The sequence below is a fragment of the Nelusetta ayraudi genome, unplaced genomic scaffold, assembly GCF_046127955.1.
Source record: "Nelusetta ayraudi isolate G7.1 ecotype Tasmania unplaced genomic scaffold, CSIRO-AGI_Nayr_v1 ptg000008l, whole genome shotgun sequence".
Taxonomy (NCBI): domain Eukaryota; kingdom Metazoa; phylum Chordata; class Actinopteri; order Tetraodontiformes; family Monacanthidae; genus Nelusetta; species Nelusetta ayraudi.
Genome location: NW_027466058.1, coordinates 6,771,641 through 6,799,426, shown reverse-complemented (window position 1 = coordinate 6,799,426; position 27,786 = coordinate 6,771,641). Strand labels below are relative to the sequence as shown.

The window sequence follows — 27,786 nt, the reverse complement described above, 5'->3', positions numbered from 1 at the left end:
CTAATCACAAACATGCCTTATAACCGCGAAGATCTAATTCCAAAAGATGGGTCTGTCCAAACCGCACGGCCGTCTTTAATTCTTATCAGATCACAATGCCGGTTAATTCAGATGACTTTAAACCACATGCAAATGGAAAAAAGAGAGAGCGAGTGGCAGAAGGGCCAAGACCTCTGGTCTCATTTAGCCTCCAACAGCTTCACCTTCTGCTCCCTACAGCTCGACATCAGAGGAGCAGGGAGGGCCGAATGACCAGGGGCTGGAGCGAAGGGGCAGGATGTCACGTCTGACTCCGGACCCCACCAGCCAAACCAGCGCGACACTGCAGGGCGCTCCGTCCCAGCTTTGAGAACAAAGGAGAGGGGCCGGACACTGGCCAGGCAGCCACCGTGTTCCTGGCTGGACTCCAACTCTTGCTTGACAGCCTTTAAGGGGGTGCGTTGGTTGCAGGACCACGTCCAGCAGAGCCTTTTTTTTTTTTTTTTCAAAAACCAGCACACACATTGAGCTGTTCCACCGTGTGTGCGGTGGATGTGACTTGGCATGAAAAGCATCACCTCCAGCTTCCAACACAAGGACACTTCAGAGCGGGGATGCAGATAAGAGTGGGTTTAGAGTTGGTCTGTGGCCTTACATGGCCAAATTTTGAAACAACTACGCAGGCAGATGACAAGCCGTGCTGGGGGACAACTCAGGTGGGAGCGAAAGACAAACAGTTAGCGAGTGTTTGTTAGCAAGACACTTGTTAGCAAGAGCCGAGTCCCCGGTAAAAGCCGTTCACAAAGCTGCTGGATTCAGTTGCATAAACAATGAAAGCCTATTGCTTCTCAAGGAAATGCAAGTAGCCAATCAACCAATTCAGAGGACGTTTTTAGCATTTTTCTCAATGTTCAGTGGGGGAATCCAAGTTTCCTTCTCAACTGTTACCTGCAGCAAAGGACTATGGAAAAATATAAGTCCTAATTTCTAATTTAAGAGTTTACATTGCACTCGTAACTTTTATATATTGGATTGCTCTTAAAAACGTGGTGGTCCAACCTAACAATTATCAAAACACTTTAATCTTCCGACAATGCGAAAGACTCAACTCTCACGTTGAGTGCGATTCATTGGCCAAGTCGGACGCGACAGCACACAATGTCGTGACTTGCAAAGAATTGCCCAATCCAATATTCATGCAAGTTTTGCACAACCTAGGCATAAACAGAAGTGTGTATTTTGAAGTGACTCTACTCCATAGCAGCCAAAGCATCAGAAACTGATTGGTACACAGCCTTCGGTTAAGAATTTATTTGCGAGACAACGGACTCGAGTCGGGGATTAAAGTTAGAAAATATCAGCGTGAAATGTTGCCCGTGAGTGGAGCGTTACGTGAATTTAAAACTGCTCTATGGCTGAAATCAGGTTTAGCGCCTAAGAACTTAAGCCCTGGGGTAAAAGGGGAGAGAGGGAGTGGTGTTTGAGGGGCTTGAGAGGCGTCCAGCAGGGTTCAAGTGCTGGTGTTTTCGTCCCTAAAGAGGCGAGCAGCGGGAATAAGATCCAGAAACCAGTAAAACCTCCGGCACAATGACAGCGGTGTTCCACGGCTCCCCCATCTGAGCGACTCCAACAATCCCGCAGTATGTCGGTGAATTAATGAACTACTCAGGCTCGTATGCAAATCCTACAATGAAACGAGACACTGCGCATGTGTTTGAGAGTGTGTTTGGACGCCCGGGCGTGTTTCTCTCTGGGAGTGTGAGAGCCCCCTAAGGTGGGAACTGGGCAACCTTCTCACCCTTGTCCTGTGTTCCTCCCAGAGCGGGAAGGGAAAAAAAATGAGAGGTGGGGTGGTTGTGAACAAGATGCTGCAATAGCAAACACGCAAGAACAGATATGGGGGTTTTGGGGGATGGGAGGGGCAAAAATACCACGGCGGGGGTGGGTGGGCGCTGTGGTAACAAGCCTCCGCAGTCAAACGGCGCGATCAGGATTCAGCATGCAGACGCATAAACACTCTCATGGAGTCCATACACAGACTCCCAAACAGAGGGAAGGGAGGCTGAAGCGCTGCGCAAAACAACAAAGCAAGACATGAAAGGAAAAAAAAAAGATGTCGCGTTTTTGCCATAATCCCCAACATGGCGCCAGTCCTGGGAAAATCTTAACACGCTGACTGAGAGAGAAGAAAAAAGGTTTTAGTAGAAGAATGGGAACGCGGAAGGCCAAACCACTGGTCCTGGAAAACTACTTGTGATTTTTTTTTTTTTTTTATCTTAAAGGACGACAAAATACAATGGGGTTGGGGAAATTCACCAGGCTTCCATGCCGGTTTCCCCCCTATCATAAAATCAACATCATCAACTCAAAACCTGCTGCATGCTACGTGTCGTGATGTGTAGGCAAGCCTTACGACATGACTCCCGCAGGCCCAGGCAGAATTCTTTTCAGAGCAGAGGACAACTTCCCCCATTGATTAAAGAATTAACACACAATCGCATGATGTAACGTTGTAATGTTGTTTACATAATCACAGCCACAAACTCAAGAAGAGACTATTGTTTAAAATGCAAAGGAGTGGCAGAGGGGTTGGGCTAATCTTTTGTTTTGGAAAATTTTGTTTATTTACTACAGCCAGACAAATGTTTCCTATTATTCTTAAATTCTATTAAATTGACAGTCTTAAACTGATTACCATTGAAGATTTATTTAACAAATCAGGTCTTTAAAGTCATGTTCCATCCAAGGACTTGGGTTGTTTTATTGTTGTTTTTTAGTAAGTTAAGCATCTTTGGTCAACCTCCAATTTGAGTAGTGCACATCATGCTTTTATGTGTTAGGGTTAGGGCATACATCGCCAGTGTGGCCTTGAACCTGTACTCACACCCAATCCAACACTTCTTCTGTTCTTTACTTTTTTTTTCATTCCTCCCACATCTTTACCAATTTAGTATTTACAGTGTACAGGCAAACCGACTGACTATTAACTTTGTAAAAATAGATTTTTATTTCTTCAAGAACAATTGATTCTGGACAAACATGTCAATGACAAGTTCAAATATTATTGCAAGAAGTACCAAACTTTAAATGGAATAATAGGAATTAGCCCCTGTAGAGGCATTTGCACTGTTGTAAAAACATAGGCAGAGAGATTAAAGGAAGGGTTGGGTCCATCTGTTTTTCAAACCAAAACCGTTCTGTTTCACTGAGAAGGAGGACAGATGCGGATGATGATGTTGACAGAAGATCTACTAATGTTGCAACAGGACCGCATCACTTGGTGCGCACGTTCCAACGAGGCTTAACCCCTTTACTTTCAGTTCTTCCCACGCATCTCAGGAACAATGCAGGCCAAACCTGAACTCAAAAAAAATCTTTCATGAAATAATCAAAATTTACTGGAGTCAGCCTCAGCTGTTGCACAACAAAACATCAAACAAAAAGGGGGCTGACACATTCTCTGACGCAAAACTGGCCTAGCGCGTGAAAGGTCATAGCCGTATATCACGGCGAAATACGGCGCCGAGGGCCGGCGAGCATGAAAACATAACATTTGAACAGGTTATCTCCAAAGTTTATAGACGTTGAGTTCTAAAAACAATGGGAACATCATGTTGCCGTTAGGTTTTTGAAGACGGAGGAGGCAAAAAAGCAGGGCCACGCCAAAGATGTTCAACAATCGTTGCAACGTGTTTGCACGGTTTACGTACTGTATCGTGCACTGCCTTGAAACACTGAGCGTAGTACTGCCAGAGCACTTAAATAACAGATGCAAGTTTATACCATGTAAAATAGCAGCCGCAATACCAGACACATGGTGTCTAACACGATCATGACAATCCAGGGTCAGCGTTGGTCATTCAAAAATGACCACACTTTGGGAAATATCTTCTTTAGGATCAATTACGTAATTAATAAAGTACGACCAGGAGCCAATCAGCCTCTGAGGCGAGAAGGAGACCAGCAGCTCATCTCGCTTGTTGGCGATTGGATCTGCTTAACCAGTTACTAGCGGTTTTGGCAGTGCGTGCAGGTGCAACGCCCCACTGAAAAAGGAAGTCAGCATCTCCATAAAGCCTATCAGCACACAGGCATGACGTGCTCTCAAATTGGACAGGGCTCTTCAGACCGGACCTCCAGCTGAACAAGACATGTTCAGCTGTGGGCCGGACACTCGGAATACAACACTTGGAGCCCGTTTCTTCGGACACATCTATGGATGGTGGCTCTGGTTGCACTGACTCTCACAACACTCATTAAGAGGCTCCACCAAGATTTCAACTAAGCTTTGCTTGACAAGCAGTAAAACTGCAGCAATGCCTGTTGCTTCTGTACCTTTTCTCTCTGGGGCAACTTTCCACAACTGTTTTGAGACACCACCTAGTGAACAGTCAGACAGTTCAGGATGACTGGAGCTCACGTTGTTTATGGATGGGTCAGCAGTTTCCACCATCAATGACATCAGTGCTTCTGTGCAAATTATAGTGGGCTTTTTTCTTTTGTCCAACAAGCTGAACATGATTAAAAATGCAAAGATCCATTTTTTTTTGTGTCCAATCTTTATTGTGACTGTAGTCACAGATTGAACAAAGTAACACAGCTATTGAAAACGTACCCCAGAACTTATTATATAAAGAACCTAAGTGTGGATTTTGGGTTTTCAAATTAAATATTTGATATTGAAGAGCGAGAACTGTATTGACAAAATCGAGATTGAATGGAACGTTTATTTAAGAAAAAAAAAGTGTATGAGGTAGATGAAAACATTTAGAAATTAGAATTTAGAACAAATGAAAGTTCTATCTTTTTGGATTCACTCAGAGAGAGAACAAAATGAGCTATTCCGCTATGTCCAGGTGAGGTGGTGCCTACCTTGTATCGCATCTTGGGACAGGAGTGAATGTAGAAGCCCAGGTAGTAGTGGGACAGCTTGGGGGACTGTTTCTGCAGCTGCCTGGTGAAAGCGATCTCCCTGAAGCAGAAAGACAGGTACTGTCAGAAAAAAAAACTTTCATTCCTTTCAAAAAGTGCACAAATTAATTCAATTCCATTTTTTCTTTTTTATTTATTTATTTTTGCAATGCTGGCCCACTTCAGCACTTTTGGACGCGCTGCATCGCTCAGTGCATGAAATTCTCCTATGGTGCATAATCACATTTGCAATTTACACAGTTGCAAGGCAATTTTATACACCACATAATTTACCGGAGGTTGGGGGTAATTCCACCACTTTTGTTTCTGTGTGACAGCTGATGCCAGGTGATTTGCATTTGTGTTTTTAAGAGAAATGTGTGCGCAGATTTTGAACGCGACAGTGACAGCCCAAAAGAAAGAAAATAAGAAATAAATAAAAAATAAAAAACTCAATCTGCATTTTAGGGATAATTCTCAGTCAAAATTATTCTGAATGCAACAAATAAAATTAACATTGTCTTAAAAAAGAGGGTGCAACAGCTGACTAGAAATCTGTTCTCTGGCATATCTGCAGCATGTAAATGAGGGCATTAGGAAGTAAAATCGATTCTCGCTGCCCTGACAAGTGCAGCGCCTTAAGTGAGAAAGTGAACACTCGTACTCGGCGAAGGGAAGCTTGTCTTTGTCTCGTTTCATTACACAAAAATAACCGGCCCTTTCTCCATCAGTACTGAGGCCTCGGGCACAAAGGGTATGAAAGAGCGAGAGAAGGCGAGTCAAATAAAGATTTAGAACTTGGAAGATTTGCACAGCATCTTCAAATACAGTAAATGTCTCGCCGGCTTTGTTTCCCTCTCAATGGTTCCTTCCTTAATTGCATCCTTTCTCTAAAAGCCTATTTTTCTCTTTCCCCCAGCCACTTCCTACTCTATTCCATAACTAAATTCCAGCTCTTCTTTCTCCTGCTCCTTTTTTTTTTTTTTTTTTTGGAAAGTTTCTCCCGTCCTTCCAGCCTTGCCATTTCCCTCGCCGTGAAACAAAAAAGGGGAGGAGGGTGGGGCTTCCTTTCAGGTGATACTTCTGAGAGAGAATGAGGCCTTAAAATAAAGTGGATGTGCTGAAAAATAAGCAAGCGGGACAAAGCGGAGCAAGGCCGGAGAGGGAGGGATGTGTGCGAGGATTGGGGGGGTGTTGGAGAGAAAGCGAGAGAGAGCGAGAGAGCGAGAGAGAGAGCGAGAGAGAGAGAGCAGGAGTAGAATATAAAAAGGGAGGGTCAAGACGGAGAGAAAGCAGGAGAAGAGGGGCAGCTAGAGCGAGGTGCTGGAAGGTCACCCGCTCGCTGCCAGGTTCCTGGGTTCCCATCCCCTCTCCACAAAAGCACCCAGCAGTCCTGAATTGGAAGGGGTATGGGGGATGGGGGGGATGGGTGTGGGAGAAAGAGGGGAGGTGTGGTGGTGGTGGTGGGGGGGGTCAAGAGAGGCGAGGGGCCCATTCACAAAAAAAAAAAGGCACCCCCTCTACCCTTCACACATCCCCCCCAACTGCACCCCATGGCAGCAGCTTGAGTCCGCCATTATCCCCTCTTCAGCCATCTGACACCCCAGCACAAGCCAATTATCAGGCCCTCTCCTCTGCACGGACCCCCGTACACTGATGTGCGAGCGCACGCACGGGAACACACACACACACACACACACACACACACACACACACACACACACACACACACACACACACACACACACACACACACACACACACTCAGAGTGTCCGTAATAATGCATACCAGGAGCTGCTTCCCGCCTGTACCCTCGCACACGCTCGTGGAAACTTTTCACGGCGGCGCTCTAGCTGATTAGGCCGGGTTTAAAGAAAGAATGAGCCCAACGCCTGGGGAAGCACCAACAAGCTCATTTAAATTGAAAATTAATCCAAAACTAAATTATGTCCTGCAGTGCATATTTGTTGTACAGTATGAGATTGGGATATTAATCATTTTCTACTGGCATGTGAGACAACTCGGAATGAGTCAAGCTGGTCAACAAAATGAATAACTGTGATCGCAATCAAGCTTTCACCCCCAAAAATAAAATGTAAATACCACGCACTTCCAATCGCTGGTTTGTTAGCATCAACAGCTTAGCATTCACATGGTGGCAACTGAGCTGTCTGAGCATCCAAGAGAAATGAATGGAAACATGTAAAATACATGACTGAAGTTCAAGTGTATGTCTGCATGTTCATGCTCAGGACTTGATTCTGATCCTGAAAGATTTTATGATTTAGGACGTCCCATTCACTAGGTGATGCAGGTTGGACACCTCATTATGTCAACATGTCCTCCTCTGAGTGCTTTCAATGTCTACCTTTCCCTGGTCGCACAGGCAAAAACTTGTGTTGTGTGACACACTGCTCACACAGCGTTTGACGTTATCAGCTTTCAAAATGCACCAAAAACTGACTGTAACCTTCACAGATGAACTTTTATTTTAACCTTCCCTGAACTTGTTAATGCACTTGTCCAATTGTTTCATGTTTCAAGTGTCCGATCAATTAATCTATCACAAAATGTTCTGCTTCAATGACGATTTGTATTCAAACAGTAGTCTTCATCAGGCTGTTTGCAATTGGACATCAGAGGACCGAGACATCGCCTTACAAAAAGGTCACATAGAGAACTATTGGAACATCCATCCATCCATTTCAATACCAGCCAATTCCTGAGCTCACAGGGGTCTGCTGGAGCCTATCCCATATATATCTAACACTGTTGTTGGCTTTTGTTTTAATCAATGGTTTAAGATGAAGAAATTAAGTCTTCATGCTTCTATTTGAAGAATGAAATACACTTTAATAATCAATAACTCAAATATCCTGAACATTGAGTGAGAAGTTGCCCTTTAAAAGAGTCACAAATACACATTTTCACCTGATTATAAAAAATATTTTTTAGTAAAGGACATGTTTGTATAAAGCGCGTCAACACATCTAGTTGGCTCGTTGCTCATAAAAAAAAAAAAATACAACTGTTAACATGTAGACCCTTGATGGGTTCTTTTAAAGTTTGTGCGCACGTGCAGTCTGGAAGTTTCAGGGAGTGTCTAGACGCAATCAAAGGCCCGGCCGGGTCCCAGTGTCTGTAAACAAGCAGGACAGTTTCTCTTCTTCATTAACCTCCTCCCCCACACGCCGAGCATTCTTCCACTGATGGAGTCAAAGTCTTCAAAGTGACAGGGGGCTGTTTGCCTAAGATGAGCAGGGCGTTCCCCGTGCATGTATGAGCGCAGTCAGCTGGTCGGTCGGTCGGTCAGTACATCCTAATTGCCGCCTCGGCTTGGCGTAGGATTGCATGAACACGACAGCGCACCAGCACCAGTGCACAGCGAGTGTGAAGCCCAGACACACGGCGTCGCAGGTCTGTGCAAAAATATTTTACAAAGGCTTTCTCACATTACTGGGTTACATTTTACAGGAAACTCCAGATACGTAAGACTGGAGTGCTCGTGTGTGTGTGTGTGTGTGTGTGTGTGTGTGTGTGTGTGTGTGTGTGTGTGTGTGTGTGTGTGTGTGTGTGTGTGTGTGTGTTCTCTAATTTCATCCTGGCACAGCAGCTATCACAAACACGGAGGAGGTGCCACGGCCTCTCATTTGCAAATATATATTTTTTTCAGCCTGGAGCGTTGTGCCACTTTAAGAGTGTTCAACAGTTCAACGGAAAACTAAAAAAAAAAAATATGGGAGGAGCAGGAAGGATCAGGAGTCAAGGAGAGAGGAGGTTACGTGGAGGCCAAGGCTGTAGCGAAGACACACGCTGCGTACGTGACGGTCAATGTTGCTTTCCTTTGCATAAAATATCTAGACGAGCATGGAACCCCACCCGGCCTCTTCATTCACCATGACAGCGGCAACAAAAAAAAAAAAAGTTTCAAAGATATGAAAAAAAAAAAAGCAGCTAATGGATGCAGCTGATTCGTAGGCATGTCAGCTGACCTGAGAGCAGCGTAGGAGCCCAGCGACAGCGAGGCGAAGTCGGGGTGGTAGTACAGGTAGACGGAGGAGACGCAGGTGGGCAGGATGTCTATCACCCCGACCGCCACGATGCGCCCGTCCAGCCAGTACTGCTGGTGGAAGGAGCCGTAGCCCACCTCCGGCCCGTCGGGAGAGAATTCAGCCTGCGGAAAGAGAAGGGGGGCCGGGGGGGGGGACACAAAACAACAAAAAAAACTTAGTCGAGGGTATTTTTACTTCCTTTCAACACACAGACTCTCACTCTCTACGGCATGCGCACCTGTATGACGGCGGGTGAAAAGTGAGACTTTTTTTTTTCCTCCCCCTGACAGGCCTCCGATGTTACTTGTGCACGTGTGTGTGTGTGTGTGTGTGTGTGTGGTGGGGGTGTACAGTAGCCTCTCATTCAGCCTCGTAATGGCTCCCAAATGTGGCGTGAGAGCGGGAGCTCAGAGACGAGGGGGGTGGGGGGAGGAGAGGTGGGGAAGTGGGGCGACTGGGGCGGGGGGGCGACGAGACAGAAAATTGATGGGAGGGGAGAGAGATTTTTTTTTTTGCGCTTTTTGGTTTGTTTTTTTTTTAATAAAGAGCCCGGCATGAGCCAAATCCATTTCACCGGGCGTCAGCGGAATGTTGTCGAGCTCTCCTATAGGTCTGCCCGGTGCGCAAAAGAATGCACGTGGCGGTGTGCGGCCACCCGCCCGCCCGTCCTGTTCACAAAGCGGTTAAACGTTTGGCACGCACTCCGTTTCAAATCGGGATCGACACGCAGGGTTTTTGTTTTTCTTTCTTTGTCTTATTCCCAATCAAAATCTCTTGACGGCAGGACGCGTGAGGCTCAGAGCTGCGAGGTCAAAAGTCACGGTCATGATGTGTGCGCGCATGCGCACACGCATGCACGCACGCACGCACCCGTCCGTCTTCGCCACATAAGTAACAGGATCCCCCGCCTGTGCAGCTGCAGTCATCTGGAGCCAGTTAGCTAGCGCAGACGCTGCTAGTTATCACAACACGCAGAGCTACCCCGCTAATCCACCTCGCCAGCTTTTTAGGTCCTCGCCACTGGACTCGCAGCTCGGGCCAAATCAAACCTGACCGCCCTGGAATAAAGCACTCGCGCTCATCCACACAAAAACAGACTCCTCACTCACTCCCTGCAGCTCTCTGACCCCAGCGGACTAGACAGCACTGAAAGCGGCCAATGTGTGCCACATTCCTCTCCATGTAAGGTTGTTTTTTTTTTCCCACCACCAAGAAGATCCAGCAAAGCAAAAATCCATAAATCCATCGGCTCGGGCAACTGGCTCGAACTCTCAGGTCTGATTACCTGCCTGGCTGGCTGGCACGACTGCGCGGCTATTGGGCGGTCAGGAGGGCGATGAAACCGTGAAGAAATACGAGGCAAGGAGATAAAGATGGCAGGGTTTTTTTTTTGTGACTACTGGCAGGCGGGGGGAGAGAAAGGAGGAAAGAATTAAGAAAAAGAAACAGTTATTAGGAGCCGGGGGGTGAGAAGGGGGAGCAAGGGGGGGCATTTAGGGGTGACAGGCGCCACATCTGGAATGAGCACTGCATTCTGTGTGTGTGTGTGTGTGTGTGTGTGTGTGTGTGTGTGTGTGTGTGTGTGTGTGTGTGTGTGTGTGTGCGAGAGAGTGTGTGTGAGAGTGTGAGAGAGACACATTTGTGGTTGGAAAAAATGTCTGTGTAAGCAGGCTGCCTGTAATTTTTTTTATTTATCTTTTGGCGCTAGTTCCTCCAGAAACAAGGAGGTCCTCCTGTGTCATTTAAAAGTCAGGAATAGGAAAAAAGACAGAACGAAAAGAAGGTTGAGCATTGCGTTTAAGACGGGGGGATTTTTTTTCTCACCGCCGCCCCCGTGCAGGTTCAATTACACAAACGTGACGTGACGGCGAAAGTGATGGTCGCCCGAGCACGCGCGCGCACGAGCGAGCTAGCCTCCGCGGCGACGGGCCGACCCCGCCCGGGCTAACCTGCGCCTCACCTCAGACGACAGCTTAATGGCCGTGTCCTTGCCACCGTGACAACAATCTAAACATTCTCTGGAACGCTTCAAACCACCACCCCGGAGTTTTTTCCCCCCACCACAGCCTCCAAATCGCTCTCATATGGGCAGTACACCGGGCCACAAAACTCGTTTGTCTTTAAAGCGGGGAGGGGAAAAAAAAAAAAAGCAAGGGTTTATTTATGGGCCCTTTCACATCTCTAATAATTATTGGCATGCCACAGTGGAGCACGCCATTTTCTGAATGGGTGAGCCTGTGACCATCGTGGAGGCATGACTGGTTTATTTCCTTCAAATTAAAATAAATTGGTAGAGGCTTTTTTTTTTTTTTTTTAGTTCTAATTGCTAGCATTTGTTTATCTTTTTTATAAGCAGCAAGCGCTGAGATTCTCAAGTAGACTTAGGAAATGTTCTGTCGTGAGGTTCTAGCTAATTGCTTGAAACTTGTTGTTTGTTCAGTGAAGGTAGACTTTTTTTTCATTGGGATGTTTTGGATTGCAGCTGAATACTGTCGAGTCTGATTTTTTTTTACTGCTATTCAATGTGCGTCACAGTCTCACAATAGCAGGAGGAAAAAGAAAAGGACAGTGAAAGTGTGAGAGGTGTGGCCATAAAAGAAACTTGACTAATTGAACAACACTCCTGTTAAAAAAAAAGGTTTGCCCCTTGGTTACACACATTAGGAGGCAGTAAAAAAAAAATAAATAGAAAACAGAATAAGTCGGCAAAGCCCATAAAACCCTTGCATGCCACCCAGAACAAACCGAGATCCAGCGGAGGGACGGACACCTGCACAACTGCTGCACAAATAAGGTGCGTTTATGTGCCACTTGTGTGCAGAAGTACATTTTAAAAAAGAAACAGAACAAAACAAAAACAGATTATGTAAATTTCCACTAATTGGAGGCAGGAATCCTCAGTTCTGGTTCAACTGGCCTCGACCGCAGACAAACAACACGGTTCAAACTGAGAACAGGTTCGCTGCTAGCAGCATCTAATGCCGTTTGCATACATCTGTGTAAACGCGAGTGTACATGCGAGTTGGTGAGTGACCCGGCTCCATTTGGTGGTTGTGTGTGTCTGTGTGTGTGTGTGTGTGTCTGTGTGTCTGTGTGTGTGTGTTTTAAGAGCATTCAGATTGGAGACAGATGGAGATCAACACGCACAAGCAGTGCAGTGAAAGCCACGCATAATAACTCCAAAGCAGTTTGGAAGGAGAAAGACGGCTATCTGGATCGATTAAAGTGACGCTTGGAGTTTTTAACCTTGAAGTGATGGCTTTAAAATGATTTTTTATGGTTCATCAACTGACTAACGGGGAGAGCGGCGCCCCCATTCATTGACACTGTGCGTCTGGCTGGCCTGGTGGAAGACTACGCAAACAGTGTAGGAGAGGTCGCCGGGCAGGCAACTGGAGTTAAAATCCATCCCATCCTCCGCTACTACACTCAGTGAATTGTATGCATGATTTTGAGGGAGCGCGCTGGAAGCAGAAATCTAACACAGTGCTGCTTTAAGGCCATACGCAAGAAAGCGCACTGCAATGCCCACGCGCGCACACAGGGGCCTGTGCGTTTTATTCGGGCCCGCCTGGCCGCTGGCCTTGACGAGGTGATAAAAGCTTGTTTCCTATAAACACTAATGACGTTCATTAGCGACGACCCGAGAGGGGCCCGCGGGGGCAACACGCGGCGACTGCACTTGCGTGTCCCTGAGTCAGTCGATCCATGTGTGCGGCTGGATCGCAGCCCCATTAAAAGTGACCGCAATCGGTGCCCATCCTGGGCGTAATTGCTGGGGTAATTGTCCGGACCCGACCGGCCTACAAATAGTTCTGGTGGCGATAGTTGACAAAGACTCCTATGTGTGCAATGATGTCTGGTCATGCCTACATTTTGCATGTGGAACACAATTTGTCCGAGTTCTTTTCTTCTTTTTTTTAATACCCTTTGTTATCATTTAACGGCACAGATTATGACACAAATTCCGGATCAGAAACTTTTAAGGGGGCATGACTTTGTATTGTTTTATTTTTACTGGCGAGGTTCTTCTCTATTTGTTCTGTCCCCCAGCTGTCATCACCCCATAAAAACAGAAGAGCGGCAGCATGTCCCAATACGTCAGGGCCAGAGATGAGGAGCGGAGCCGTGACGTTTGGCGCAATCTGGACGCCACATTTTGCCGGGGTCCCTCCCTCCACACCCTGTTTCACTTAGGCCGAGCTAAATTAAAACCCCAGCTATATGAAACGAAAAACCCCTGTCTGAATCTCTTAACACCCGCTTCGATGGACCCGGAGGGGCTTTTGAAGAGAGGGAGGGCGAGCAGAGGTGGTCGGGTACGGTGCGCCAAGCTTCGGTGAACTTGACGAGGAAGTGAATCGGGGCATTTCCGTGAATAATAACTGATACTGCGGCAGGACTTTCATCCCTATTCCATATTCAAAAATGGACTGGGGGAGTGGAGGTGGGGGTAGAGGAAGCAGTCAACAGGGCAAAGGATGTACATACCTCGAGTGGTGAATCACAAAGAAATCTCCGGAACTGTTGAGGAAACAGAGAGGGGAAAACAGTTAGTTCTCTGGGTCAGCGACTCGTCTGAAAAGGCACAAATGAAAACCATCCACGCTTCCATCGCCAGACTCCATAGTTTATCCCTCCCTCCCCGCCCGCCTGCCTGCCTGCTCCTCATCCAGGTGTCACATATCAAACACCCCCCTGTCCTCCGCTCACAAAGGGTCATTAAGAGGGGGAACTATTTACACAAATGAAAACATTTAGCCTATCAAGCCGAGCCTAAAGTCCACGGCGGACAAAGTGACAGCTTGGATAATCAGCTCGGCCCGAGTCAAAATACTGTAGCATTTCTCCCAACACACTTTAGAATGAGCACATCAGACATCAATTACTGAAGAGGGAGGGGGTGTGGGGGGTTGGGGGGGCCAGAGGGACGCTCTGTCTGTGGAAACATCTTTCTTCCATTTTCTCCACAGCTCCTTCATTTTAGCGCCAGGCTTGCGGAGCGGCGTATTTACAGATGAGCTGACCTGCCTGCGGGGCTGGAGGGACGAGCGGAGCACGCTTTCACGGCTCCGGCCAAAAAAAAAAAAAAAAAACCGCTCTGCAAGAGCGAAGCGAGGGACGGCTTTGGGGTTTTGATTTACTCCGCTCGTCTCGTCCCGTGACAGTTTGGAAATTCAGATTTCGCAAAGGCGACGCAACGATCCCACCGCGCTCCCTCGCTTAGCAGGTACGTCCGACTTCGCTCCCACCGTCTGCTGATCAGGTTGTAGTTTGGGAATAACCGACGTAACATAAGACAGATGAAATGGTGATGACACTTCCTGTCAAGGAGGACGTTTCTTGCTTTTCTCACCGCGAGCTGGGACTGTCGAGAGTCGTGGATTTTAATAGCGACACACTAGACAAAACTGAACGGGCTGGTTTATTGGGAACGTTGCTCGAGGGGACAGAAGTTTAGAATGATGCTATATATATTTCTGTATCTTCACACAGTGGCACTACCCATAAAGCCAGTCTAACAACAGATTTCTTTTGGGGTTGGTTTTTTTTAAAAAACACATATTTGGTGCAGCAGAGGCACAAAAATAATAAACAGAAGAAGTTATAACGTAAAACTATCACGTAAAAACGTGAAACTGTTGCGTTATAACGTGATACTGAGCATGATTTTTTTTTTTTCTAGGATGGCAGCAATGCACTTCTGTATGTTCCTGCTCTTTTCTACGTTCTTTTTTATTTCCCCTGCCAAATCCTGGTTGATCAACAGAAACATTACATCACATGACCATTGATAACTAGAAAGGGACAACATCCTTTAAGCCTCTATTCAGCCTCATCAGTGCGAATAAGCAGTCCAAAAAAGCATTTCTATTCTCTGCCAACTACAAAAGCAGTTGTGGACTAAAATTCTAAATTCCACCTGAAAATTAGAAACAAGGTCCATTACGACTGAATGATCCATGGCGCATTCTGAGGGTTGCAGATTTCCCATGAGTTGAAGAATGCCACATAAACATATGTAATGGCTGACAAAGTCTGTGCCAGGAATGAGTGCATTCTGAATGCTCATAGTGTTTGTATTTATCTACAGAGCAGCCTGCCAAGTCTTTTTGCCTCACATTGTCTTTTCTTTTTTGTATGAAAATACATTTTCTGAGGCTCCCCCAGGCACAAGACCATCCAGTGCAAGTGCGTGTGTTTGACAGCACAAGTTTGTTTGTGCACAGCTAATATTAGGGATGACTGCTAAAAGGCACGGTTAAGTGGGAGGGACACTCTTGGCTTTGGTGCAATCGTAATAAAAAGCAAAACGCTGCCAGTTGTCTGAACGCCTCCCAAAAAAAAAAAAAAAAAAAAAAAAGAATGCGTTTCTCCAGCCGCCGCAGCTGATGTTTGTGTCGGTGACAGCGGCACAGTCTTCTCCAACGTGGGGGACGATCTGGCAAGAGAGGCCGAGGCATTCGGAGAACGGCGCGCCCACCATCACCCGTCATCTCTGTTTTCCTGCCACTCTCACTACCCAGCGAACTGCCTGCACCATCCACACAACCTGCTAATACCATAGAGCGAGAAAAATATCATGGGCGAAGTAAAACAACCAGTGGAATTCTTGCCAAAATATGTTTCTAAACTATTTATGTTTTTCACAATCAGTTTATTTTTATGTGCTGAATATGACCGACCTTGACTAAAAGCACTTAAACACAATTGTTTCTCATCAGACAGCCAATCCCACTGCTGTTCACCTTTATGTTTCCAGCTCCACCCATCCAATATCTAGCAGTGTTTATTCCTGGAGTGGGGATTTGCTGGAGCCTCTCCTGCACAAGCAACCTCTCATGAAAACCTCAACAAGCGCAAACTGCTATCAGCCCTCGGCTGATCTAGCCGAAACTTTGTTTTTACGTGAAAACTTTGATGCATTCCATATTCACTATATATCAAAACACACACACACACACGCACATGCGCACGCGCGCGCGCGCGCACACACACACACACACACACACACACACACACACACACACACACACACACACACACACACACACACACACACACACACACACACACACACACACACACACACACACGTAACAACACAAGGCAGCATTTGTTACCAATTTCTTGCTTTCCACTGCGATGTGGAAATCGCCGGGCTTGATAAGCTTTGGAAAAAAAAACAATGTTTATCAAGCTTTTCCACCTGCGTAAGTGTGGCAGTGAGCCGGTGATGTGGTTTTTTCCACTATTCACCTTGTGGTGACTACTGAGGCGCAAGTCAACAAATTACAAACACCAAAAGCACTGCCAGCCTGCAAGAGAGCTGCAAGGCATGAAAAGTTTTAACATCGAAAACAAAAAAAAGCTCCCATCTAACCCGCCAATAAAAACAGCAAATGCATTTCTAAGATACAACAAGCTGCGAGTGATTGTTACAGACTCGTCGGAGCGGCTTTGCATTGCCATTGAGTGAAATCCTCACACAGCGGAGACCATTAAAAACTTTGACTGGATGCATGGTGCCTCACGAGCTGAGGCTGCTGGGCAACTGCAGCAGCAAGCAGCAGCTTTCCCCTGCTGGGCGAGGCCGCTCTCCTGGAGCCTGGCAGGGTCGCGCCCGGAGTCCAACGCTGACCAGACCACGGACTGGGTGACCAACGCAGGGAAGCTTGCATGCAGTCTGGCTCAGGACGCCGACGGTGCGCATTGGGTCGGGTGCCGTCACTCGGCCCATCAGCAAAATGTCCCGTCCGGACACACGTCCAGGGCGCGCACTCTCAGACACAACACATGGGCTACATCACTTCCTATCTGACTCTGTCTTTTCTATAGTAAACAGTCATCTGTGTGCGATTAGGAGGGCACGCAGCCATCTCTTCCACGTGTGTGCGTGCGCGCCTTTATGCGCACACATAGGCATCTGCTTAAGTGCTACTTAGACTTCTCGTCATCGTGCGCTCAACTCTCTGAAACTGATCTACTTTCTGAAGGGGTAAGCTGCTCTTTCACATCTCAATATGAGAAAAAAAAAAGCGAACAACAAAAGGACTGCATTCTTTATTTTTTCCCCTTTTAAACTGTGGCTGATTAGAGCCACGTTTAAAGTGGATCGATGGCACAGCTCTGAAATGCACAGACCAATAAGTTGAGATAAAGAAAGATAAACAAAGTTTTTTAAAAAAAAGGTTGAGCATTAAGAAAAGGGCAATAATCTGAAATTCTTCTCGTCTTGTTGTATCTTTTTTCCGACATGTAAACATGTAAATTTAGTCTTACTTTTAACCTTATTTTGGGGGAAAAAAGCCCTTTTTCTAGAAAGTTTTTATTTTTGCCTTTTTCCCTTTTTTTCCACGTGTCTCGGTTAAGGCCATCAAGAAGAGTAAATACAGATTTAACAGGATTTGTTTTCCTGAAAATGAATGCCACATGTGGAGGAACTTCGAGTCACGGCTCAGTACAGCAGTTAAGAACAGTAAGTGCAAGTTGCTGTGTGTTTTTGTGCGTGCAGAACTATGAGTGTGTGTGTGTGTGTGTGTGTGTGTGTGTGTGTGTGTGTGTGTGTGTGTGTGTGCGCGCTCACGCACGCACACGTCTCGATAATTGCGAGTGTGTGTGCCTCAACCCCGCTGCAACTCTGTCGGGCATAACGTGATTGGATGTGGAAGGACTAATGTCTGGATCCCTTCCAGTCGGCGTATGGCAGGAAATGCATACATCCTAAAACAAACAAAGCCATTTCCCTTCAGGACATTGTGCTGTCTAATGGTGGTGTAATTTTAGCAAGTTTGGCAAGGATAATCTTGCTCGGATACAACATAACAAAAAAAAAAAAACTCCCTGGCAGGGAGCCATGCGACAGTATCCCGTACTTAGTCTCCAGGTTAAGACTTTAATGGATTAGTAAATACCGCTGCAAATTCCCAATGACCCGACTTCCCAGTCAACGGGAATAGAATGGCAAGGTCCCGAAAATGTGGCATCACCACTTCAGCAGTATGTTTCCCATTTGTACAGGAATACCGCAAGACAATAGGGGGGTTTGAGCTTCTGGGAAGCAAACAAGCTGGTTAACCAGGAGCTTGACGGGCAAGAAAATAATTCTAAAAAATAAAAGTAAGCAGAGTGTTGCACCGTGGGCTCTGGAGTGGCTGGCGCAGTAATGAGTCCAAACAAGACGGAGGTTTGAAAAAAAAAAAAAAAAGTGAAATTTGTTTGAGTGGAAACAATTAGTCAAAGGAAGTCAGAAGTTATTTCGGAGGCTAATGTGGAGTGGTTGCTCGGCGGTCGGCACCGGGTGCCTTTCCAGATGTCAAGGTGAGTCACAGCAAAGAGGCCCCGCCTTCAGGAAGGCTCGCAGGGATTGGTCGATATCGGCGGGGGGTGGGGGGGGAGTCATTCCGTCATTCCTCAGCCTTCAATTTGAAATCACGACCATCGCTCTTGCCCTCGGATGCTCGGCCGTGTTTGTGAGTCGAATTCTCCTCCTGTCAAACACCGGGGGACTCGAGTTAACTTGAGGCGACGGTGACGGCCCAGCAATGAAACCGAACCACAAAGTGTCAGAATCTCCCCAGGCTGGTCAGAATCCAACTTGGGAAGGTCCATCTCGTAAAAAGCACTTCGCTTTCTGGCAAAAGAAGAGAGGGGCAGAATTGTGTGCCACACCTTTATTTTTTCTTCCCTTCTTTCCTCCCTTCAGATGTCAGTCCTGTGGCTATAAAACCGATCCAGCCTCAGAGTCGCTACAGAGCCGCAGTTCTCGTCACGCTCACCAACACACACTCCCTCACTCATAAGTGCCAGTGTTATGGCACTTGGAAAGAATCTGACCATCTGCCCAAGCTGACAGATTTTATTATTTATTAATTACCTGACTTTTTACAAGCTGGAGAATTCAGTAATTTACAGAGGCTTGCTGGCAGCAGGGAGGAGGAGGAGGAGGAGGAGGAGGTTGTTTTTCCAGCCCTGAGGGACAAAAAAAAAAAAACCCACTCAGGTTGGCGAAAACGTCCACCAGCTTCTGCATCCTGAGTGGGCCTCGTTTTCAACGCGCATATTTATGCACAAAGCGCAGACACGGAGGTGTGAGTTATGCTCCTGAGCCGCACGCATTAATGCCTCCACTCAACGTATGCTTGGCTCCAGTTTCCCCCACGCCCACTCAGACCTGAGCGCTCCCCCCTGCCGCGCATGTGAACTGCTGCACATTTTATCAGGTTCGCAGCGGGGCCGCGCGCACACACACTCTCGCGCATCGAATGCAAATTTGCGTTGCGCAAGTGACACAAGGTGCAACCCCAGCAATTAGTGAGGAAATTTACCAGCCGTGACGTATGTTTCGTGACGAATGGATGTATTTAAATAAAAAAAAAATTAAAAAAAATACATGAAAAGTGAAAAGTTTTCACCCTCGGCAGGCACAGAATAAATAATCATGCAGTACCTCGCTCTCGCTACATTCGGAGGGGTCGTCGCCATGAACCGCCATCTGGTAGCGGGCGAACAGCGCCGCCGACTGCTGGTAGGACGCCGTGAATTGCGGGTCCTCGAAGCTGACGGGCACTAGTTTCACCTTCAAGCACAAGGTGTGGATGAGGAAGGGTCAATTCACGTTGAAAGGAGGCCGACAGCGAACGTAAAAAGAGCTGAGAGTAGAGGAATAGTGTTGGGGGTTTTTTTTCTTTTTTTTTTTTAAGGACAAAAGAAGGAGGAGGATGAAGGGGAAGCGTGGCACTGGTGGAAAAGGGAGAGCAGGGTTCAATAATAAAGAGGTTTTAAAACGTGTTATACAAGTGCTTCAGCATGTTGGGGTTTACATCAGTCTCCTTGGTGCTCCAGGCAGGCTGGTAACCCACCAGGTCTGGTTCCAGTTTCCAGACTTGATTTAGCAATTTTATTTGAGTCGTTGCGCAAAAAGCGGGACAGGAGGGTGCCAAAAAAACAACGGGATTCCAGGAGAATCAAAATGGCTTTTGTACAAATTAGGGGATCTCAGGCGACTTGAAGGTGAGGCTAGTGCACCGCGAGAGCTCTTTTTCATGGCGTACGGCACGCAGAGGAACCGGGAAGGTGGGATTCGACACGAGCACGCCCGATCACATCTTCTCAACCGGACGCTGCGGAAGGCGGGCCGTTGTCGAAGACAGCGCCCAAGCACAAATCCGTAATCTGACCAATGGGGCCGGTGAGCTAGTCAAAAGTGTCAAAGTGGAGAGGGTTCAGGTGACACGCTCAGCGCCCCGTGACACCCTCCTAGACCAACCGGGGGCCAACTCAGACACCTGGAGCAACACGGCTCTGCATCACGGCGTATGGAAACGTTTTCCCTTCATTTCCTCTGCCTTTGACTCGTGTGTGTACACACACACACACACTCACACACACACACTCATCAATGCTGACACGCTAATTTGCTTTTCAACATTCACGCAGACACTCGGGTTCCTCCCCTCCGTGCCCCAACTGTCTCTCTGAGTTCTGACGGGACAAAGTAGACGGGCTAAGTACTTTTTTCACGGATCTTCGTAAATATTGACAGATATTTTTCCAGTCTGGGTACATCTGCGGTGTTGTAATTATTTTTTTTCGTTGTTGGTTAAGTTTCCAAACAGAGGAAAATAATCAAATTGTCGAACGGAAAAAAAAAAACAGACAGTGATTATTTTTTTGGTGATGGCTTTAAGACATGACGCAAAAAAAAAGGAAACTTGCTATGAATGACTTAGTGCAGCAATGACCCGTTAGAGCTCATCATGGTTCAATATTATTCTAGAGGCAAGAGTAAAACTAGAAACAAATACAGTGTCCCTGATGTGCCTGCAGTACCTGATGATGTCAGCCCTCCTCCTCCCTCCCTCCCTCCCTCCCTCCCTCACCTACCCCCCTCCCGCCCGCCCTGGGTACCCCTTGCAGGTTGACCTACGACCCCACCCCCCACCCTCTGACCTGGCTCTCGCTGGGTTTGTCAGGAGGGTCCTTGTGAATGGCCATCTGGTAGAGTTTGTACACCTGGTAGGAGGCGTTGAAAGAGGCTTTGAACTGCGGGCAAGGGGGATTGGAGCGCACTAGCCTCACCTTCAAAAAGAATATGGGCAGACAAAGGTTATGATCAAAATGATTTTAAAAAAAAAAGAGAGAGAGACAACAATAGAGGCGGCAATTAAGAGCTGAAAAAGAAGAATTTTCCTCACAAATTCAGGAGTAAATGGGCGTGAAATTGGAAGGAGACTGATGTAAACACACTGAGCAACATCAGGAAAAATGTCATTTCATTTTAGATTATACTTAAAAAAAAGAAAGAAAGAAAGAAAGAAAGAAAGAAGCTGGACTCAGACGACATAAGTTTAGAGATTAGATTTAGGTTGCGTCACACAAGGAGAAATATCAGTGACTCTTTTATCTTATAGCAAAATGGCTTCATCACACAATCTGCTGTATATCTGAACAAACAGGCGAAGGCTACAGACTCAAACGTGTCATTACTGGTTAAGAGCGCCGGTTCAGAGTAGCACAGCGTGGCTGTAAGCTGCAACATGTGTTCTACGTGAGTTCAGAAAGTAGGGTATAAAGTCCCCGCAGCTTGAATGAGACGAATGTTATTACAGTTTTGGACGTCTGAATGACTTGTCTGTGTTCACTCTATCCTGCTTTTATATCGCTGACCTGCTTCCTTTTAGGCACGGCTGTGAGAAATCATCGATTATCTTAGTATCTATCAGCAATAGGAAGCACGCAGTCATTACCTATCATTTGCGACCGGTGGAAAGAAACACATCCTAAATCGCAATTTTCAATCTTAAATATTAGGAAGAAAAAGTTTAATAAAAGAGAGGGCAGACCCAAAACTCCTGGGGTTTTAGGGGTTTTAAATTTGATCTGCGAGAACTAAGAAGGCAAAGAACTGGCACGGAACAAGGTCCCGGTGCAGATCGCGCTGTCGATTGTTAGATCAGATCTCGGTTTAATGGACTCCAAACTCCTGCAGTCTGAGCCCAGCTTTGGTAAATGGCCATGACTCCAGCAGCAGCTTGATGGGACAAGATGGGACACACAAAGAGAGTGCACTGTTGACACGCACAGAGAAACAGACGTAAAGGAAGGGAACAGAAACAAATAGTTGCATTTGGAAAGTGTTGCATGGATCACAAGTAGGACATTTCATTTCATTTTTCATGCGTTTCTGAGCCTTCTTCCAGTGACTTCACCATGACATAGGTTTACTGAACCCCAAAACAAGCAAAGGGTGTGCAGAGAGCTTTTGTTGGACTAAACTAAACTAAACCTAAAGATAAGAGGTCAGATCATACTTTGATTGCTTTGCCTCTATTTCGAGGCTCAGTAATGACATGAAGTTTGTTTGGATTATGGAAACCATTACTGCTCAATATCATGTATGATAAATGCAATAACTACACATGCAGGCTGAAACTGGATAGGCTGGACTTTCACACAGTTATTTTTACTGCGCTAACCATGCACAACATTTACTTTTTCCTGTCTTACCTCATGCAAACACATGAGTGCCCTGTGAACGTAAATGGGCACAGTAGCTTTTTGAAAGTCAGAACCCTAAAAAGTCTCCCCTCCACCTCACACTCTCAAACTCAGTGAGGTGAACCTCAGCAGAGGGCTACGCCGACCTGGCCTTCGTGCGAAAGCCTGCAAGAAATCAGATGAAATGCATGTGCGTGCACCTGAGGAGGCACGTCTGAGTGCCGTAAATCAATCACAAAAATGAAGAGTAAGAGAATGAGAAGCCCATAATGGATCGATGCGCTGCTAACGTTGCACAAGCTAAAAAATAAAGAATCTCTTTTTCACACTGTCTGGCCCCATTTAATTAAGCGTCTCCTCTATTGGAAGCTTTTGTTGGCCACGGAGGCCGTGCCATATGAATCCCCTGGACGGCTCAGCTGGGGAAATAAAACCAGGGGTTTGTTTGAGTTGGACCGAAGAGCGCTTCTCTCATGTAGCCACTTGGCGCGCACATCATTTAGTCAAGCAGAGACGTTGGTCTTCCTTGCAAAAACAAAAAGAAAATAAATTCAGCGAAATAACGGCGCTCAAGTTCTGCCGTTTTTCATTTCGCCGTAAATCTCGAGACGTGTTTTGATAAGCCGGGGGTCGGTTCGGTGAAGCAACAGTGCAGCAGACACCGGACAGCGCGGGGATGAGATTTCTCATCGATTCTCATAAGGGTCCTGAAATTGAACGAAAACAGCCTGAAACTCGAGCCCTCTCAGAATGTTTGAAGAACGACTCGTGGAGGCTTTTGTTTGATTTTAATTAACACAAATCATTTTCACCCGAAGCTTCCACAAAGAGAGCTGCTCCTCTGAACGTGGACTTTCCAGACTCCCCTGTTCTCTGCAGTTCAACGGCGGATCATGTGGCATTTTAAACGATATCAGGAGGTCAGGTCATTGTGTTGACTAAAAAGCCACGGTCGTGCCGGCTCTGAATTTAGGTCCCACACTGACCCCTGCCGGTGACTGCGGGAACTACTACTTTTCAACAGGTCACTGCATCTGAACGCCTCCTTAATGGCGACGACTGGCATCAGAATACGCGCCTGTGAGCGCGACAACAGCATTTTAATGTCAGACGGACGCTGTTTGCGTTTGTTTGCCTGCAAACAGGAGTGTCTGTGGTGGCGGGAAGCGCACTCCCTTCAGTGCCGCAGTGCAGGATATCTGCAACTGATCTCTACCCGAGGAGCCATTTAAACGCTTACACATGGCCATCTGTGTATTTGCATTGCTGCTGCTGCTGCTATTGTTGTTGTTGGAGATTAGTCAACCACAAAGATGGCCTCAGACAGTAAATTTCCATAGATTTTACTGAGCTACTTGGTGCAACCGCCAGACGTCCCTCCGTGGCAGGCAACGGTATCGGCTCTTGTAAAATTACACAATTATCTCCCTGTTAAAGCAAAAAAAAAAAGGTTACAAAGTGTTTATGGTCAACAAAATTGGACAGTGACTTAAGGCAAACAAATTTATGTAATTGGAAAGAGGTGGCAGGGAGGATTTACTCTGACTCGAGTCTCACAGGATAAGAAAGTGCATCTGGCTCAGATGGGGAGCGATGCTGCGATTTCAGCCTCGGCTTCGTGCCGCTCTAAATGGTTCTGACTCTGATCCAGAGGTTCAGTTCCGTGTCATCTCGAGCGCTCTGGCTGAGCGATGAGCGTTGGGTTTTTTATGTCATCGGCGGGGTAACGTGACCCAGTAAGTGTGGTGGGGCCTGTCATTTTGCGGAATGCGAACTGGGAAGAGGCTTTTGTTTTTTTCCACTCGCCTCTCGCCAAGCTCTCTGCACGCATAAACCCGTGGTGAAGTCACTGGGGCTCGGGAAGAAAGGCTGGAAGAAACCGTAGACCCAAACTAACCTCATCCCCCAGAAACAAAAGGAAAGAATCGGCACACAGAGCCCAGCGCTCGCTCTCGGTCAGGTAAAGGGAGAGCCGAGCGCCTACTCCACGTTCCGCTCACCTCGAGGCTATGACAGGAGTCGTTTGGCGGCGATTCGCTGATGAAGTCCTCCAGGAGTTTGGGCTGGTTGGTCTGGGAGGTAGCGGGAGGAGCAGGAGCGCCGTCGGAAGAGACCCCGTCGGCTTTGTGTCTCACGTGCTCCTTCTGGAGCCGACGCTCCTTCCTCACGTCTTTGGCCTTCCGACACAGAGGGCGGCTGGCGTCGGCGCCGAGGCCTGCATGGCAGAGAACACGCAGGGGAGAGCGGAACTGTTTAGATGCGCCGCTTAGACGGGCTGACGAGGAAAAAAAAACATTTCAATCACATCGTCCGCGCCGAGGCTTCAGCTTCAGCTTAACGAGCAGCTCCTCAGCAGCCGCTGTTCTGAAAATGTCTGTTTCCAGTTATTTGGGTTTGTTTTTTTTAGCCACCAGCAAATTTGGTGGAGAGAGCAAAGGGAGCCACAAAGCGAAGGGGGACTGTGATGTTCAAGTATTCTTTGAAGGATGAAGGACTTCTGTTTCGACTTTTAATTTGCATTGGAGAGGACAAATGGTTGTTTTTGATTATTCACTGGAACGAATGTGTGAATGAATCTTGGGAGGACGAAAAGAACAAAATGTGGGATTGGGTTTGCAGCAGAAAGGACGGGTTGGTTTTGAAAGCTAAAGAAAAGAGGAAAGGCACACATCTTGTGCTCTTTTTTCACATTTCGACACCAAAAGTTTCACTCTTTAATCATTTCTGCACTCTGCACAAAGGCTCTCTGGCTGCAGAGCTCCAACTTTCTAATGCATAAAAAATATGTGCTTGTTACAGCATGAACAGATAGCGCAGACAGTGAGAGAGAGCAAGGAACTGAGTCCCTCCCCGTTTCCAATCTCCCTGTTCCTCTCCACATCTTCATCCCCCCGCCAGTGCCCCCCTCCTCGCTCTGCTGCACCAAAAAAAAAAAAAAAAAAAAAAAAAAAACTCCTGGACGCCAGCCAAGCCCTTCCAGCTCTGCGGGCATCCCATGTCAACAGTTTACACGCCCACATCCTGTACGGGGCAATAAGGAAACGAGAGCCATTTCCTGCTCGTCCTATTGCCAGCTACCACTATCAAGCTCACTTTCTAACTAAACCCCCGTCCCCGACTGAATCGTCAAGGAAAAGAGGAGGGGAGGGGGGCGTGGCCCCGACGCAGGGAGAAGGAAATAGTGCCACTGCCGACCAAGTCAGCCAATCGTATGACGCACTGACACGCGCATTCGCACCTTTGGGGCTTGAAAGGGGTGCTTGTGTCAACTCTCACCATGCCATTGTGATTCTTGGAGTGAACGAAAGAAGTCCAAAAAAAAAAAAAAAAAAAAAAGACAGCGCATTGAGAGCCAGCTAGTCGCACTGGCGACAGGAATCTCCGTCTGAACAGCGTTAATCACACTCGGCGAAAACACATTAGCACTAATCCGCCGTCACTTTGGCCACGTGGCTCCCTTTCCCGCTAACTGCACTTTCGTCCCTCTCCAAACACGCACGCACGCACGCAGGTACATGAGAGGACAGTGCGTGTCTCAAAACAAAGCGGTTCCCATGGAGGCAAGACGCCCCCGCCTCTCCGCCCCGGCAGTTAAAACGTCACCCGCTCTTCCTGAGCCCGACGCACGCAGCACAACTCTTAACGTCAGTTTTCAACGTTACAGCTTCAGTAGAGGAGGTGAAAAAAGGTTTTCTTTTACACGCCTTGAAAACTTTATATACATATTTTTATTATTTATAATCTCAAATGTTGCACGGGAAACATGAAATACTTGCAGGAGTCTTTTTGATTTTCAAGAGGTGAGGCTAAATCAGGCGACAACAAATTCCATTGATCTTTCTTGCACTCGCCCTGAACGTGCAGGACAGTAGCATAATCTTGATGAAACATCCAGAGTTGACTTGGATGGAGTGCTGCACATGCAGAAGGGAGCATGTGGATTGTGACTTATTGTCCATATAGAAAAAAAAAACGCACTTGGAGAATTAAGAGTGATTCTTATTGCGCTACATGAAAAATGCATGGGCCGGACCATTTTCCAACATCATATAGACAATTTTACTTGCATCCACACATGGGCAGACACAATATTTTCACTACCAACAGAGGTGGCTCCTAGTACTGTGTATAGTTTAATTATCTGGGGGAGGAGGAAATCAGCCAACTCTAAAGTTAGCACGCCTTGCGATGAGTAGTCCGAAGTGCAACCCCACCCCACCTTCGCCCAAAGACGAATTTTGATAGGCCCATCAACCCCGCCACCCGCAGTAGCTGAAAATGGATGGATAAACTCATCCTTATAAAATAAAGAATTTGAATTGAAAAAAAAACAAAACAAATTGAACCTTCAGGAGCTCATTAAAAACAAATATAACTGGCTTTAGAAGCAATACCAAAAAGTTTTCTGCAGGACTTGTCATGGCGCGCTGAAAAACACGCCCTTGTGGAGAAATACAACTTTTCACGTGTACTTCTGGTTCCGTTTACCTTGGCCATAGCAATGCGAAGCTGCAGATGGGAGCCCTGTTCTCTCATGCTAGGATTGGAAACCGCCCAGCGCCATAAAGCAAGCGGCCGTAAAAGCTTGAGAGAAAAAAAAATATGGCCAGGTGTTTTCTGTTGGAGGTGAACAACAGGGGAGTGGAGAACCACTTGCTCTGAACGATAAATCCTCCTCGCTTCCTCCACGCCGGCCTCCTGGAAGGACCCGTCATTTGTGACGGTCTTGAGGGGAAAAAGAGCGAAGCGCTGGCACAGGCGTGGGAGAGAGGAGCAACAGCGGAGGCTGCAGGAAACTGCGCGTCTTGTGTTTTGTAAAAACTCTTGACTTTGCGAGGCCTTGCTGTCAGATGCTCGCTAGCGGTGGAACCTGTGGAGACGCGGTGATGCGAGCAGAACCCGAGAACATCCTCGGAGATTAAGGAGAAAGTTGGAGATAAGCAGAAACAGACATGGTCTTAAAGAGGAAGGCCAAACACTGGTCCCATTCGGCAAGACGCAGTGCGCAGAGCTTATCAGAAGGTCAACGCTGACACCTGCTGGTGAGCCCTGCAGCTTTTTTTATTCGATTCTCGAAAATTACAACTACAGGACTTTCAGAATTAAAGAATATAAAAAGAAGTCGTTGTTTTGTTTTGTTTTTTCACAACAAACAACAACAACAATTTTATAATGTCGCTAAAGTCCATATTAGCATTTTGGTATTGTGCAACCTGTGCGTGTAAGAATGCAGACTGAAGCTCACGGCACCAAAAGAGCTCTGCCAAGAAAAACCTAATGGACTCGTTTCAATTAGCTGAAGTCATTCAAAGAATGATACTATTAAGACTGTCTGAACACCGT

General features: G+C 46.9%; 1 protein-coding gene across 4 annotated transcripts in view; it reads right to left on the bottom strand.

Moving 5' to 3' along the window:
- The window catches only part of ate1 (arginyltransferase 1), a 52,855-nt gene that overhangs the window by 19,008 nt on the left and 6,061 nt on the right, over positions 1 to 27,786 (bottom strand). For 2 of the 4 annotated variants that reach the window (XM_076019042.1, XM_076019043.1), the window contains 5 exons: positions 24,444 to 24,658; positions 20,896 to 21,024; positions 13,435 to 13,467; positions 8,884 to 9,065; positions 4,852 to 4,951 (listed from right to left, as the gene is read on the bottom strand). In XM_076019042.1, the coding sequence (XP_075875157.1) occupies positions 4,852 to 4,951; positions 8,884 to 9,065; positions 13,435 to 13,467; positions 20,896 to 21,024; positions 24,444 to 24,658 (659 nt within the window). Of the gene's footprint in view, positions 1 to 4,851; positions 4,952 to 8,883; positions 9,066 to 13,434; positions 13,468 to 19,393; positions 19,523 to 20,895; positions 21,025 to 24,443; positions 24,659 to 27,786 lie in introns of all 4 variants that reach the window. The other 2 variants (XM_076019044.1, XM_076019045.1) reach the window with 2 other exon arrangements.